Here is a 16,020-nt window from a genome sequence, read left to right as displayed (position 1 = left end):
TGTATTACTCCTCCTGGGCACCTGATTCCACCTCTGGGATTTCCAGGGTTCCGTGTTTTATGCCCTCTTCACATATTTGTATTGTTTGTGGATTTTTTGAGATCGATCACTGTTCGCTATCTTTATCTTTTTCATGTTACACAACCAACACTCAGGAGAAGATTCTTTTCCTATGTACTACTTTCTATAAGCATAGGCTACTAGATTTAGTGTAAAATATGGGAACTTTATGATAAATAAATTATTGAGAAATTTAATTGAAGAAAAATAAATTCGTAAGTGCAGCCAAGTCCGCTCGTCCGTTAATTGAATAGGATCCATACCTGATAGAAATCAAAATGTACTGTGGTGATTCATGCTGAAATCCCACTGATAGCGACGAGGCTTATATATCTGAGTATTTAGCATATTTTTTATATTTTTTGTACTGTAATGGTTATATTGGTATTTATCCATGTATGACATATGCTGCGAAAATTATATCAGGATTAAAGCTATTTTAAGGATTGGCATTTTCGGTAATTAAATTTAATAAACAAATTAAAATTTCTACGAGAAAGGTATTAAAGGTGCTTAGACACAGATTTGAAGTTAATATTTTCTCAAAATTTCTGTAAATATCACGACTTATATATTGCAATAGCATTTCACACGAAAATATAATTAAATTATTTTATCTGTAAATTATTGGAACTACGAATTCCTGGACGCGTTTGATTAACACATCCTTGCACTTTCACAAATTTTATCTTTATCCTTAATATTTAAGAAAAGAAGCGATTTTGTTTTGTATTAATGAAAAACATTGCATCTATAATCCAGAAAATTCAGAATAGAAATGTGCGAAAGCAAACCCCCTCACTAATATCGCCAGCCCGTGCTCAGTGTTGTGTACAAAGTTTAACAAATTGAATACACCCGTGAAACGTAAACTGTTTCTGTAAACAGGGCACGAGCTCTGTTATTGTTAATGTTTACGATTCCCGGGTGTGTTCAATTGTTAAAGTCTGCACACACCACTGAGCACGGACTGACAATACTGTGAGTGGGTTTTGCTTACGAACATTTCTACTCTGAATTTTCTGGATTATAGTTTTAATACTTTTCATTTATACACAACAAAACTGCCACTTTTCTTAAGTATTAAGAATAAAATTAAAAATTGTGAAAGTGCAAGGATGTGTCAATCAAACGCGTCCAGAAATTCGAAGTTCTAATAACTTCGAGATGAAATAAGATTTTTATTATATTTTAGTATGAAATGCTATAGCAACATATAAGTCATGAAATTATACAGAAAATCTGAGAAAATATTAACTTCAAATCTGTGTCCAAGCACCTTTAAAATATGTACTCTAAAGATCAATATTGAACGTTACAATTTCAGAATTCAGCTGAATTTATTTGTAAATGAGATTTTGAAATGTCCGTACAAGTATTATCATTTTTTATTTCACAGGATAAAAATTTGAAATTAGGTATTATCAGGAAAAAAGTCATCAATTTAGCATGCACATAAGCTATGTACTAGCTAAATTATCGGTTAAATAGCATACAGATAACAGATTACCATCTCTACTCACAGAAAAAAAAAAGATTAATCAACAAAGTATTATAAATATGAAAGCAATATTGAATGTGATGAATTTGTTGAATTATTTGATATTATTTATGATGTGATTGCTTGTGCACTGCAGCTTTTTGACCCAAAGTCCTCAACCTTTCGTGTAAGGCACCATGTGTCACAATGATGAAAGCTATTTCAGAATAGTACAATCAAAAGACAACATTATTGATATATGTGTTAGGTTTATTATCAATGTGAACAATTCTTAACTTCAAATATACAGACGGATTAACAGAAAAAAACAGACAGACAATAAGGAACGCTAATCAAAAGTTCAATACACTCAGTTCGTTTTTTTGCTCTCATGATTTTAATAACATGGCCGACTACTTCCATAATTATTGTTAATTTATATAAATTATAAATGATCGATTTTAACACACATTGTATTTTATTGTAATAAATATATACAATGCGATTGGGTACAAGTTCTTAAAACTTGATTCGTCCTATCCCTACATGAAATTTAAAAAAATAATTACATGTGCCACACAATTGTGTAGAAGAAATTAGATTAATTCAACAACATGAATTATATACCGCTAAAATAAGGCTAATATATCATAAAAATACGCAAGCATAATTAATTAAATCTACCAGAATGTTTAATACATAAATATACAATAGGGAAAAAAATCTTCATTTTTAGCAACAAGTCAAGTGAAGTATCCTCACAGAGCAAAGTATGGGTGTCAACAATATGAACTCTTATAAAATCGAAAAACTCTTTCCAGGGCTTCACTGTTTCCGTCGACTGGCATAGAAATAATGGTTTTTGGCATGGTTGTCGGTCTGTTACCATATAGATAGTTAATCAGAGACCTATCCAAAGAATTTGATTACAATATAGTGGGCATAACAAATACAAAGCACGTACATAGAACGTTTAATATCAGGAAATTGTAATTTTGTAACTCTTAAGAATTAAAAATAATTCATTCTCTAAATGAAGGCTTACATAAATATTTTCCGAGCTAACAAAGTTCCCATAATTATTTATGGTAAGATATTGACTTCCTTTTAAAAGCAAAAGTTTCTGTCAGAAATGAATGCATTTTCAATTATTTCAATCTAAGGTCATAATCAAAAGAATATATGAAATATGGAAACGAACCGTGTGCTTATTTTCATGATCGGGCAAAGGGAAAAATCCGTACACAATTCAGTGTGTAAATAACGGCCTAAGTATGAAAAACGTCATTCAGCATTGACTTAATGATAGATTGTATTTGCTGACAAGGTCGTTGTATCGATCATAGAACGTACGAAATGATGATTTAAAAAAAGACTGTTAGATATCCTTGTTTAATCCAAAATAAAATTCTTTCAAATCATTTGAAATGAACACATTTTACAATTTTCTCCCTATTTTCCTTATATATTAGCTTGATCGTATCATGTTTCCCTGGCAAACGTTAAATCAATGAATTTGTTTTTGCATCTAGAAGACGAAAAAGTAAGAGCAAATTATTTTGTTTTATTTATTGTTATATTTTAGCTTGCAAAAGAATTTCTTATACATGAAAGATTATATAATTGTGATTGATTTTAAAATATATACGACATTTCCAAAACTTGGGAAAAAAGACGGAATTTTGTAAAGAGGGAGAATTATTATGCTTGAAAAAAAATTCAGCATAGTAAATATCTTAAATGGCTTAATTTTAATACTCCATCAAAAGTCAGTTTGATTTAACTAAATTACTAATGCCAAGCTTAAGCATTTAATCAAAATTACATGTACATGATGACATTGAAGATGAGCTTGTATGAAGTGTAACTCTTAATACACAGTACACGCGGATTGATGCATATTGTTATTTGAGAATTGAATTATTTCTGCTGGGGGATGATTACTCCTCCGCGGTACCCAATCCCTCTGTTCCAGAGGTCTGTTGGCTTTATTCTTACTTTGTATTGTTTAAATTGAATATTGAGAATGATTACCGTTTTATCTTCACATTTCATGTCGTCAAATTTATATGAAGCATAGATATATGCCTTTAAAACTCTGTCGTGATTTGCAGTGGAGAAAAATCATGACCTATAGAATTAATGTAAAAAAATAAACTATTTATAAAGATTTTGAATGAAAAACATCAGTCAACATTTGACTTAATGATAGATTGTATTTGCTGATAAGGGCATTGTGTCGACCATAGAATTAGCGAAATGTTGACTTTAAACAGGACTGTTGATATTCTTGTTTTATCAACTTATTCATCAATAACTTGACTCGTTTTAGATATTGTTCTTAGGTAGTTTTCAACATATACCTCTATCTCTCCATTTTGTCTCTTATAACTGTCCAATGCTTTTTGAAAAAAAACTTTCTGTTCTTAAAAAGAATGGACTGTTTTTTTTTTTCTCTCCAAAAAAGAATGGGACACTTATCAGGCAAATAAATAGATTGTTTTTGGAGTTAGCAAAAGAAGAAGCTAAAGAATGAACAGTACAAACATAACGCATGCTTCACAATCAAGTTTTATTTCCAATACGTACTTCAGGTAAATCTATGATGTGATATTAAATGGACTGCGAGAACACCATATGAAAATAATTTACTTTGTATCATCAAAAAGCAAAGATTCAAATTAATAAAGTGAAAAATGTGAAGATAGCGAACGGTGTTTGATCTAAAATATACTACTAACAATATAGATCTATGAATATGGCATAAACCACGGATCCCTGGAAATTCCAGAGAAGGGATCAGGTTCCTAGGAGGAGTAAGCATCCCCTGTAGACCAGTCAAACTCGCCGTGAGCACTAAGTATTGAATTGATCAGGTAGACTGAATATTCCGTAGTCCGAGATGTCTCATGCTCTGATTTAAAACGACGTGTTTTTGCGTGTTAAGTAGTGTATTGAAAGATCCATCGCAAGTCTTTCACAAGACCTCATACTTTAAAATTGCTAGTAACTTAGAACCCGCGCTTTCTTTCTTGCTATTTCTCAGTTGTTTATCGAAAACGAAATTTGACTTTTAATTAAATTTACGATAATTTCAGAGTAAAATCTAAATATAGTTTATGGACATCATCTTACTAAGTATGATATTTTAGGAATAAGCATGAAATTCGATGCATGCATTTCGGAGTTATTTATAAACTTATTTCATAGGTATAGATGGTAAATGATGATAGACAAAAAATCCTGATGAGTTATGCTTTAAACATGACACCTTCTCTCTTTTCCCCCCTCTTTGATAGTATCAAAGCTTTTAATTATATTTTGACTTACAGTGTCTTTCTTTTATAATGTGTTAGACCCGATAATGAACATTAGAAAAAGGAAAGAGTATTTATCTGATATATGTAAGGGTTTTGTAACATAATGTTACGATAGTCATCTATTAAATCAATGAATAAGAATTGATCCATGGAAGCAAGGTCACTTGTCAAATTCATTGTACTAAGAATTTTTGGAGAAATAGATTTATGTAATGTTATTAAAGTTATTCTACTTCTTTCTATGATTTGATCAGTTAAAACATAGTTTTCTTTGCTTCTTTAATAAATTCTTTGTTTAACATTTTCACATTTAAAAACTCGGACAAGAGGGAACCTGAAGTCTAATTTATAGTTCAATATTCTTTTAAAAAAAGAATTTGATTTTGCATGGGTTAATAAATCTTCATGTATCTTTATTTATCATGAAATAAATAATGTGCCTCGTGCTCGAACCAATACAAAAACTTATTGGAAAATAAGCATATTTTTACGTGTAGGGTCACAGATTTTTAAAAAAAAAAAAAAAAAGAAGAAGATATTTAACTTTCTTATTTATTGCATTGATAAGGTTAATGGTACCCTTTTGTTCTGCCTTCGTGGTTAATGAAGAAAATAAAATATTCGATTGAATGAAGGAGTTTCAACTATTTCTTTGAAATCTTTAATTCATATTTTTATTCATTTATGTCACGTGTTCCTTGTCACAGTACTTGACCGAAATAAAAATATACTTGACAAATGATAAATATTTGAATTATGAATTGAATTTAATCATAAGACAATGGATATTCCTTTGCCTTAACCATAACGAAAACACTAAATACATGTTTGTATTTTCTCTGATTCTTTGATGGTGCAATTATGCAATATAGGACTTGTTGGATTGACGGATGTAGAGTGAGACTACACCCAGATGGGTAGGTTCTGTGTCATTGACCTATAGAGATAATTATTATAGTTTTCTAAAGATTGTGGAAAGTGCTTATAACCTATTATGGGCATGATTATATCTATAGTAAAATTACTGAAGGTTGAAAAAGTTATCAGCATAAAAGTCATTCATTATAAAGATGCACTAAGTGATTCAGTTGAAAACTTACAAGGAAAAAAATTAAAATCTTGCATTTAAAATTAAGTGAAAAAGAATTTTTGCTGTACAAAAAACATACAAAAAATATTAAACTAGCTAGTATAGAGAATTTAAAGCAAAGAAACTCCGAAATACTATTTTATATAAGTTTTTGTTTAGTAGTCACTCGTGATTGTAAGAATAGTAATATGCATTGTAAATCAAACGTGAATTCTCAAAAAATGTCAGAGAATTTTAGAAAATTAAAGATCACATTTCTTTCTTAAGTCAGTAGCATCACAATAAAGTAAAAATTAGTCTTTTTGTTAACACAACTGCCTGTTCCGTAAAAAAGATTCTTTACACCGGTACTCTGAGGGTTATATTTAAAGTTCCTCATTGACAACATCTATGTAGTCTTTAGAAACCATTTCTTCAAACAATAGGTTGGAATTTCGAGGGGCACTAATTGTACTCCTATATATATCGACAGGTAAAGGGACATCATATTCAGTGAAATGTCCTCTCAAACAGGTAGGCATAAGAGGAAAGTTAGGGTAACAAATGAAATAGGAGAAGATAACAGTGATCGATCTAAAATAAACTACAAATAATACAAATCAATTTAAAATATATACATATGTTGTCATAAGAGTTCATATATGACTTAACTAGAGTACTGGGCAATCACTACCTTACAAAAGGTGTTTCTAAAGTCCATTTATGAAGTTCTATGTTATATAAATTAACATTCCCACTGATTTTTTCCCTTTCCTAAATTTAATTCTTGTGAGTATTGAAGATACTAGTTCATTATTTTATAAGAACAGCATAATAATCATCGTTAAGGCTTTATGTCAGTATAACCGCGCATTTCAAAATGACGGGTTTAAAAATAAACATTAGAGGAAAGCGTTTATATACAAAAATGATTCTACTCAATATCCTGCTTGACTATCTGAACATTAAATTGTGCGTAAGATTGTTGAGTATCATAATTGTTAAACAAGCTTTATTTCATTTTATTTGTAAAGACACAAATGAAACGGAGGAAAAGAAGCATTTAATTGTGTTATAGCTTCTCGATCTTTAAGTGAGATAACGGTCGAAAATTTAGGAAAAAGTCAGGATAAGATTATATAAATTATATATTGTTATTTTTCAGTATAAACAAAGAAACAGAGGTGAGCGCTGTGGTTCAAGGATTCTCAGATACGCTCTGAATTACTGATAGGGATCTATGTAAAATCCACCAGTAAAAAAGTTTCATTTCCAGCAAAAAAACAAAAAAACAAAAAAAAACATGAATATTAATTATGGCGCAACATCCTTAGGAGAAAGCTTGGGATTAAGAGATCGTTGATTTGTAAACTTTTGATTGGAAGATGTCATTTTTGTAGGTGTATATATTTCACTCTTACATACAGCCTTAGCATCATCACGACTTGGATCCTCCATGAAGATGGACGGCCGAGTCTTTGGTCTCCTGTGGATACTTTGCCTTTTCATCGCACAAACAAAAGCACAGGGAGATGAGGTATGCTAAAGTATGCAGTCTTGTAGTGGTACAAAGTCAATGTCTTCTTTCCTCTTTCCTTTGTTTTCCGCGGAACACTGTGAGTATCTTATACATGGTCTCTGTCAAATTATTTTTCGGGTTACATGCGCCAGAAAACGAGTAACAATTGTAACGTCTTATGCGCACTTCTGAGGTGTCAAAATTATGTTACTTTACTCCGATATGTCCTTTATATTGTTATTATTTTCAAAAATTCAATAATTTTGATGAATTAGCCAGCGATGGGTTAATTCATTTCATAGCTATCTTATGACCTGACAGGATGGTACGGGTCAAAAAGTTTCAAAAACTCAAGACAGTATCTTTTGATGCTTCCTTACCAAGTCTCTATATTATCATGTAGTCAGTAATATATTGTGTCTTGAAGAGAATATAATTTATCGTCAACCATTATCACATAAAAATTTAAAAATTTGATAGATTTAAATAACTTGTTTAATTTCAAATCTAAGATCATTTTAAAGAAATGATGAATGAAGTAGGCAATTTGGTTCATTGGTGAAAAAAATGGTGAAACTATTAAAGAAACCAAATTAATTTCCAGAATATTGAACAGACTCAGCAGTCTCTTATGGACTGTACTTGCATGAAATCGGATAAAGAATGCAACCAAATCAAGAGCAAGTGTGAAGATGAGATTTGTTCAGGTAAGAATTCTTATTGTTTAGTAATTCAAGTTTATAACCTCTAACTAGAAAGTGATTCTACAGACTGGCATAAAACTATTGGAATTCAGGTTTAATGCTTCATTAAAAGGAAAATAAACGTGTAGTTGTATTTTATTTACATTGTCAATGGCGATGTATCTCATAAATTCTTTGTATATATATATATATATATATATATATATATATATATATATATATATATATATATATATATATATATATATATATATATATATATATATATATATATATATATATATATTCACTACAAGTACGAGGTAAAAATCCTGGAAACACCAGAGACGGGCTTGGCTATCTAGAGGGATTAAGCATCCCCTGTAATATCCGCCGTGAGCCCTCTCTATTGATCTGGTAAACGGGTAATATGTAGCTGATATTGATAGAAAAAGAATGACCTACTGGTAGGAAATTAAACATTTCATTCAAAATACGACCCATCGATATGCTTGTATTAGCAAGCAAATTTTCAAAATGCTGACATTAACAGAGATCGTTGAAAGTCATGTAACATCAACTTATTTGTTAATAGCCTGTTTTGGTTTAAAAATTGACTCTTCTCAGAACATATGCTCTTGGAAACCGAATCAGCTGGGATACATAAACACCATATGCAGTGGAAAGTGGAATATGACTATATAGATAAGGGAAGTTGACAATTGAAACGCTGAAGTCATCAAGTTTGTCACATTTATGTTGTCTTTTGGGATTTCCTGTTATAATTGTCTAACTTTTTGAAATTTTTATTGTTTTTCAATGTGTGTGTCTAATGATTCTGTGAATTAAAATCATTCTACTCCTTGAATCTATTTATTTATTTATCTATTATATATTCATTCACTTATTTGACCTTACAGTGAGGGAAGTTTTTGAATGTCAAAGCTGCAAGGGAATGGACTGTGATTGTGTCTACAGCCCGTTTGAGGAAAGAGTCGCTGAAGTCTGTGTCACAAGTAGGTCAATATTAAATCAGTTTGTTAAATAAGAATTTAAGTACGTGTACTAATGGAAATACATTCTTCCTATGTAAAACTTGATGGAGCATTTGGGACCCATCCTATCCCCAAGGGTCATGTTTTGAACAAACTTGATTTTACAATACCTGAGGATAAGGCGAAGTATGCATAAGAATGTTAATCTGTTATAGGAAAATATATATAAGATAACATATATTCTATACTGAAAAATGCGACTAGTCTATAATTTCAAAATTAAATTTCATTTCACCTGAAAATGCTAAATAAACATGGTACAATTACAGACTGGATGCCTCAAAATTGCTATCTGGAATTATGTAACATATATACCCAAGTACAGAATAAAAGGAATAGAAAAAAAGTATAAATTTATGTATGTATGAGTAGAAGTGTTAATAATATGCTACACTCTTTAATATGGAACACTATTAGATTTACATAAAATAATAAAAATTGATGCAATAGTTTCAACTCCGAGGTATCAAAAATCATGTAATGTTCATGTACATACTTTTAATTAAATAACACCATTGTTTGCTGTATTAATTCAATATTGTATGTACTACCGATAGAAGGAGATGGATCAGAGATGAAACGAGGTCTAAAGAAAGTCATCAAAAAGATAAAAGAAAAAATATATAAAGTTAAAAAGAAGTTGAGACGGTTTTTCGGAAGAAAAAGAAAAAACAGAAGACAACGAAGGATAAGAAAAAACAACAAAGGAGAAAAGAAACCGAAAGCCCCTGGTTTGAAAATGCCGAGACGACCAAAACAAAAACCAAGGAAAAACCCGAGAGTTGGGAGACCGAGACCTAGAAGACCGAGACCAAAACGACCCAAGAAGAGGCCTCCAAAGGAGGAATGCTCTGACGAATTGCAGTCATGGAGAGGATGGTCAGAATGGGGGAGCTGGGCCTCCATTGGTTAAAAAATAAAGGGAAATCATAAAGTCAATTTGAAAGCAGTGTTATTTAATTATCTACAAAGTGTAAAAAATCATCAACAGAAAGTTTTGAAAAAAAATTGTATGAAGATAAACATATTTATCTCATTCTAGTGGTGGATTAAATCCTATTGAATGAAACAAAATTTTTACTTCAGCGCGGAACTACTTTTGATACAATCCCTCGCTTTTATTCTTAAAAGTTGAATACTTTTCTAGACTTTCGCTTGTGAAAGTTTTATCAAATGAACTATAGAATGTTAGAAGAAGTAAAATTTGCAGGGACTGAGTATTTTGCTGAAATATCATGTTTTAACTAGAGCTTATTGTCTGGCTACAGCTCGCATTGTGAATTACTTGTGTAACGTGTTTATCTGAACATATCTTAACCAGGGTTCTTTTTAAGGGATCTGATTTTCCTCGTACTCTTCCTGAGTATAATGATTCTGTATATATAATTAGAAGACAATTAAACTATCAGAGGTTTTACCGGTGCTACAGTATTTTTTAAGTACTAAATGTGACTGGGTAACCCGTCACCGCGTATTCTTGATATAAGGGTTCCTATTAATATAGTGAATCAGGCGCCTCGATCTAATAAGATCTACTACCTCCTGACACACAAATTAATTCCCCAAATACCACTACCGCTAGTGAGCTAATTCAAATTCTACCCTAGCCTTACTTCTTCAGCTATTAAATATACCTTTCGTCTTTCAACCGCACTCAGCAGACTTCACAGACATTCCGCCTCAAATGCCAGCTGCACTGACTTATATACCCTTAGAACAATATATTTCCAAAGAGGTTTCAGGTTATTCCCTTTCATGGTTCTATTACGTTTCCACTACGTTTCACTTGTATCTCTAGAATATCAGATCGCTTGTGTAATAGTATGTTCACAATTATATATTGGTAACATTCAAATTGTTTTTTAATATGTATTAATTGATATCTAATTAATACGCACAATCATAGCAATTCTGATTCAATGTAGCAATACAAAAAGCTGTGCGAATTTAATGGCTGTGAATTCCGCGAATATTTGTGCATCGTGCATAGTTTGCGACACCGTATAATTATAAACGATGGAGAACCCTAATATAAGGATTGGTAAAAATATCTTGAAGAGTTTCTTTGAAACTGAGCAGACCACTGGTCAAAACCAAAAGGAAGGTTAAGGTCAAAATATGTTGAAGCAGTTGAATAGCTCTCATCAATGTGTATCAACGTATGAAGTTTGATAAAAATATCTTAAATAGTTTTTTTTTAAACTAAGCTATACGCAAAGTGTGACGGAATTAAGGGCAGAAGGACAGAAAAACGGAAGGACGGTAGACGGACATGACAAACACTATATGTCCCGGCAATATTCATAAAAACTGTCTCTTATTTCCTATGCCTTTTACATGGTACAATAATATAAGCATATGTTCACTAACCTTACAAGTAGGCCTATCGGAAAATGTTTTTAAAATGCTGAAAATCCAGAGTATCAATAAGCAATCTGAAGATAAGTCCTTATTGCGATGTAATTGCAAGATAATAAATCATATAGAGACGTCAACTTATACCTGTGAAGGGCTTCAAATTTAGACCTATATTCGGCACTCAGGGCCTTTTAGTAGTGAGGGTTCTTTATCGTGCCAACGCCTACCGTGACACAGGAACTTGGATTTTAAGGTCTTATCCGAAAGACCCGTGACTTTCATGTAATGTCGGACGCTTGGCGAAGGAACAGTAACTATCTATGTTTACGTCTTTGGTTTGACGCGGCGCGGCGAACGAGAATCGAACCTGGGTCTCCCGTTCACGAAGCGAAAGCCCCACCACTAGGCCACCATGACCAGTTATAATAAGATATACAATTGACTTAATTAGAACTGTTCATTTTTTTTTATATAACTGTTTATTCAAATAATTTTACGAGGATGAAGTAAGCAGGCACTAACAGCGGCTATATAGAAGTTAACAGTCAATGAGGACATTCTTAAAAATACTGAGAGTACTCAGATCATGCAGATGGAACATTAGATTTCATCATAATGAATGTAATACCAATATGCATGATGATTGACACGCTCGAGTCAATTAATCTTGATTAGATAAGGAAATGGTTTTAATTTTATCAGATAAAGTAATATAAATGTAGAAAAAATAAAATACATGTAAATATAATTTATAATTAACTTCTTTGAAATTGATCCTAAAATAAAATACCGTTTCTGAAATTGAAGGAATTCAAACTCACCAAAACGGTACACAAATAGGACAATTATTAATTGAAAAATTCAAATATTGTAAGCTATAAAACAAACTTAAAAAAACACATCCATGAAAGAATTAAAGCCATTCAGAACGGTTATTTTATTGAGACAGTTAATAATGAGTGTAATTTTTTTCTTTACTATTTTTTAGCTTTATAAAAAAAAGATACAGAAATTTTTACATACTTTATTACATTAAATGGATTAGAAAAGGCTTGACATAGCCAATGACCTCAATGGGATTTTTTTCCAGAATATAGAGTGAGATTGGGGTATGCCCATTATCTTTGTTATGTACATAAAATAATTATCATGTAAGGGTAATGAAGTTTATATGGCTTTCGCTTCCCACTATTATGACTGTAGGGGGTAACACCTAGTGGTGCCAGAGGACGGGCGAACATTTCAAACATTTATTTCTCCACAAGAAAATGGGGACATGATTGTGGAATCATTTTAAACCATTGGGGTCATATCTGGGGGCAAACAAAATTCTAATGGTTTGTGGAGACTTAATTTCGTTTGTAACTCATATGCAGTTTACTAAATAAACTGATAATTTGAAGAGTTATCCTTCGTAGGGATGTAAATTCGGGGGTTAGGAAAAAAATCCTTGAAATGCACGAACATTTTCCCCCAAAAACAATGATGATATCGCAGTACCTGGCCAGGGTAATAGGCACATAGAACTATCAACTCCATTCTCAGAGTGGACTATACTACAAAAATTGGGCCGTTTTTTTTCACCATTTATATATCCACCATCTTGAGTCAACTAAATAAAGAATACTACAGAAGAGTAGAGGTTCTTGGTAAATATCCCTTTTCAGTTCTGAGAGGGCAGAGCAGAGCTTAACGAGCTAATTGGCTAACCCAAGGCAGTCATTTTTTCACATTGCTTACTGAGAAGGGTAATAGTGGTCGTTTCTTATCAACCTTATCCTGAGACAAAAGGCTTACTTTTCTCAGTCTGGATTGGAGCTGTAAATATACCACAAAGTGGTACATTTGGAAGGGGACAAAAACCTTTAATTTTTGCCATTTTGAGCCACAAAAGGAAATAATCAGCGGCCCATGGGTCACAACGCTGACCCGATTCACTTTAGCCCTGCTGTTCTTCAGAAAGATATTTTTGAAAGATTTTTTTCCCCACAATTTTCCTATGAAAAATTTTGATCCTATATTTTGGCCCCGCTCTAGTCACTGCGTTAACGATTTTATCAAAGGACAAGTGCACTTAAGCAATAGCGAATGGGTCTTTTTTCATTGCCGCTTAAATCCAGAAAATATTACCAAATCGTTCTCCTTCGGTAAAACTTAAACACTGGTGGATAGTTCTAATTTAAAATCACGTTAAACATCACCAAAATCATCAAGGATTTTAAATACTTGTAGATTTTAAAATCCTATACATACCCCGGGGTAAATCTGGAAAAGTCGTACCGAACTTATATTTAATTGGGGGGGGGGGGCGCATTTAAATCGACACTTGAACAATCTGATGGTGGATCAATGGGCCCGTTTTCCGAAAGATACTTCTTGCCAGTTTATCTATGAAAAAATCGAATAAATCTGTGTATTTGCCTGTAGCAATAATGACCAAACTAAGAATTTTGCACGCTTACATTCGAAATAATACAATAAAGATTAATATTAGTTTATCAATTTTTAAGGACATACGCAACGTACCTTACCTACTGATAATTTTTCAAGATATTCTTAATTTAAGATTATAGTGTCATCAGATGTTCGTAGACAAAAAATCAGCATGCATTACCAGGGGTTTTGGAAAGATATCAGTTGATGAAAATTTTTGTATAATTCAAAGAAAAATATACCAAAATTACTAAACATATATGCTAGTTGTTTTGTTTATCCAAACTTTTTTAGAAGAAGTTTACAACAGCATATACAGGCATTAAAATGTAGCACAAAGTTCCTTTAAATATTGGAACTCTTCAGCTCCTGGGAAAAAGACAATAAAGTTCAAACTACGTTGCGTATGTCCTTAAGGTATTTAGATGCAGAAGGGGCAAAGTGTTTTACACTGCCATACTGTTATCAATGTTATATAAAACCAGTAAAGCGTCATATGTATGAAACATTGGGTCAAAAAGTTTGTGCAAATCATTTTCATTTAGAGTTGTGAAAATTAACTTTAATTAATTATTGGTTAATTATGTTTTCCATCTGTATTTTTAAGAACTCATAGAAAATAAGCTTTTGAGCTTTTGATGGGTTACCATGATATCAAATACATGTACATGTATGTAATTTATTGTATTTATCTATAGAAGCATAACAAAATGACTTTCAATACCGGTATCATCGCCTTTCAATGTGAATGGTAAAATGCCATCTTTATGTATGATGACAATTAAAACGACACTAAGCCTTTACCCTCCCGTTTTTTGTTTTTTTTTAAAAATAAAATTAAATAGGTGCAAACATCTCTAAAGCGATACGACTTTGGCGAACGATATTAAACGTGGCAATGTTTTACGGTGAACACCTTTGATGAATGGTTTACCTTGGTAGAACTCACGTGATTATTCATAATAATTTATTCCACAGGTGGGTTCAATACGGGTCACACAGGTAAATAGCTCTCGCTTGCTATAGGAAAAATAATGAACTTTTCATACATTTTTGTATTTTATAGACCAGTCTTATGTTGTGCAAATTTCCTAATTTCACACACAACTTTTCCAAATGTTTAATTCATCTTTGATCTTTAGCATTAGATTACACATCATACGGCTGACAATAAATAAAGGCTTTGAAATGAATACCAGTCTTCTATTTACTATAGAAAATCACGAATGTCAGCTGATTCCCACCACATTGTATGGCTTTGCTTTTTTCAAATGTACACGAATTTCAGCGCTAAAACTTGCTGAATCTTATGGTTTAGAAATCAGTTGATGATGTGAGATGAGTATTATGCGTAATTTGAATCTTCATTTTTTCACACTTTACCGGGTCAATAATTGCACTTGTTCTTTACGCATTTTACATTTTAAGAGGACTACTCTTATTGTTTTTAAAAAGATTTTTTAAAAACAAAAATGCCTCCCCATACATTCCAATATAAAATTTCCATCACTATTGTGGCTTTAACCTATCCCCGGGGGCCATGAATTGAGAAAAATAGATATGCAATACATGAGGATGTCTGCATATTTGATATCACTAACCTTGGCCCCGAGAAAATTTTTAAAGATTTTTTTCCAATATAATTTCTTAGTAAAACCATCTCCTATATTGTGGCCCAACCTACCTTTGGGGGCCATGATTTGAACAAACTTAAATGTGCAATACCTTAGGATGCTTGCATATGGACATGACTAGTTATTGCCTTGATTGTCTTCTGATAATTATGATGATTTAAAATATCATTTCCTTTATTTCTATGTTAAACTTTGAACTACTTCTGTGGCCCCATCTCCATCCGGTGACCATGGTTTCAGCAACTTTGGATTTACACTATGTGAGGAAGCCTCAATTGATTCTTGTATTTTCTGACTAGACGGTCCTTGGAAAGATAAATTAAAAATGACACCATATTTTGTATATTTTTAATCATCTCCCCTTGAATGAGAGCTTGGATCTTATATGAATAAAACTTAAACCTTCACA

General features: G+C 31.9%; 1 protein-coding gene across 1 annotated transcript; it reads left to right on the top strand.

The window, feature by feature from the left end:
• Positions 1–7,365: 7,365 nt before the first annotated feature.
• Positions 7,366–10,268, top strand: LOC133179671 (uncharacterized). The gene is made up of 4 exons (XM_061314373.1): positions 7,366–7,466; positions 8,053–8,155; positions 9,052–9,147; positions 9,744–10,268. The coding sequence occupies exons 1-4, from the start codon at positions 7,386–7,388 to the stop codon at positions 10,097–10,099; spliced, it is 636 nt and encodes a 211-aa protein (XP_061170357.1). The 5' UTR covers positions 7,366–7,385; the 3' UTR covers positions 10,100–10,268.
• Positions 10,269–16,020: the final 5,752 nt, after the last annotated feature.

The sequence above is a fragment of the Saccostrea echinata genome, unplaced genomic scaffold, assembly GCF_033153115.1.
Source record: "Saccostrea echinata isolate AGI-Se365-2 ecotype Australia unplaced genomic scaffold, CSIRO_AGI_Sech_v1 ptg000001l, whole genome shotgun sequence".
NCBI classification, from domain to species: domain Eukaryota; kingdom Metazoa; phylum Mollusca; class Bivalvia; order Ostreida; family Ostreidae; genus Saccostrea; species Saccostrea echinata.
This window is presented reverse-complemented; position numbering and strand designations above follow the sequence as displayed.

Coding starts and splice junctions, on each gene's coding strand:
- LOC133179671 (XM_061314373.1), top strand. CDS start 7,386: ATGAAGATGGACGGCCGAGTCTTTGGTCTCCTGTGGATACTTTGCCTT. Junction 7,467..8,052: donor CAAAAGCACAGGGAGATGAG/GTATGCTAAAGT, acceptor ATTAATTTCCAG/AATATTGAACAGACTCAGCA. Junction 8,156..9,051: donor TGAAGATGAGATTTGTTCAG/GTAAGAATTCTT, acceptor TTGACCTTACAG/TGAGGGAAGTTTTTGAATGT.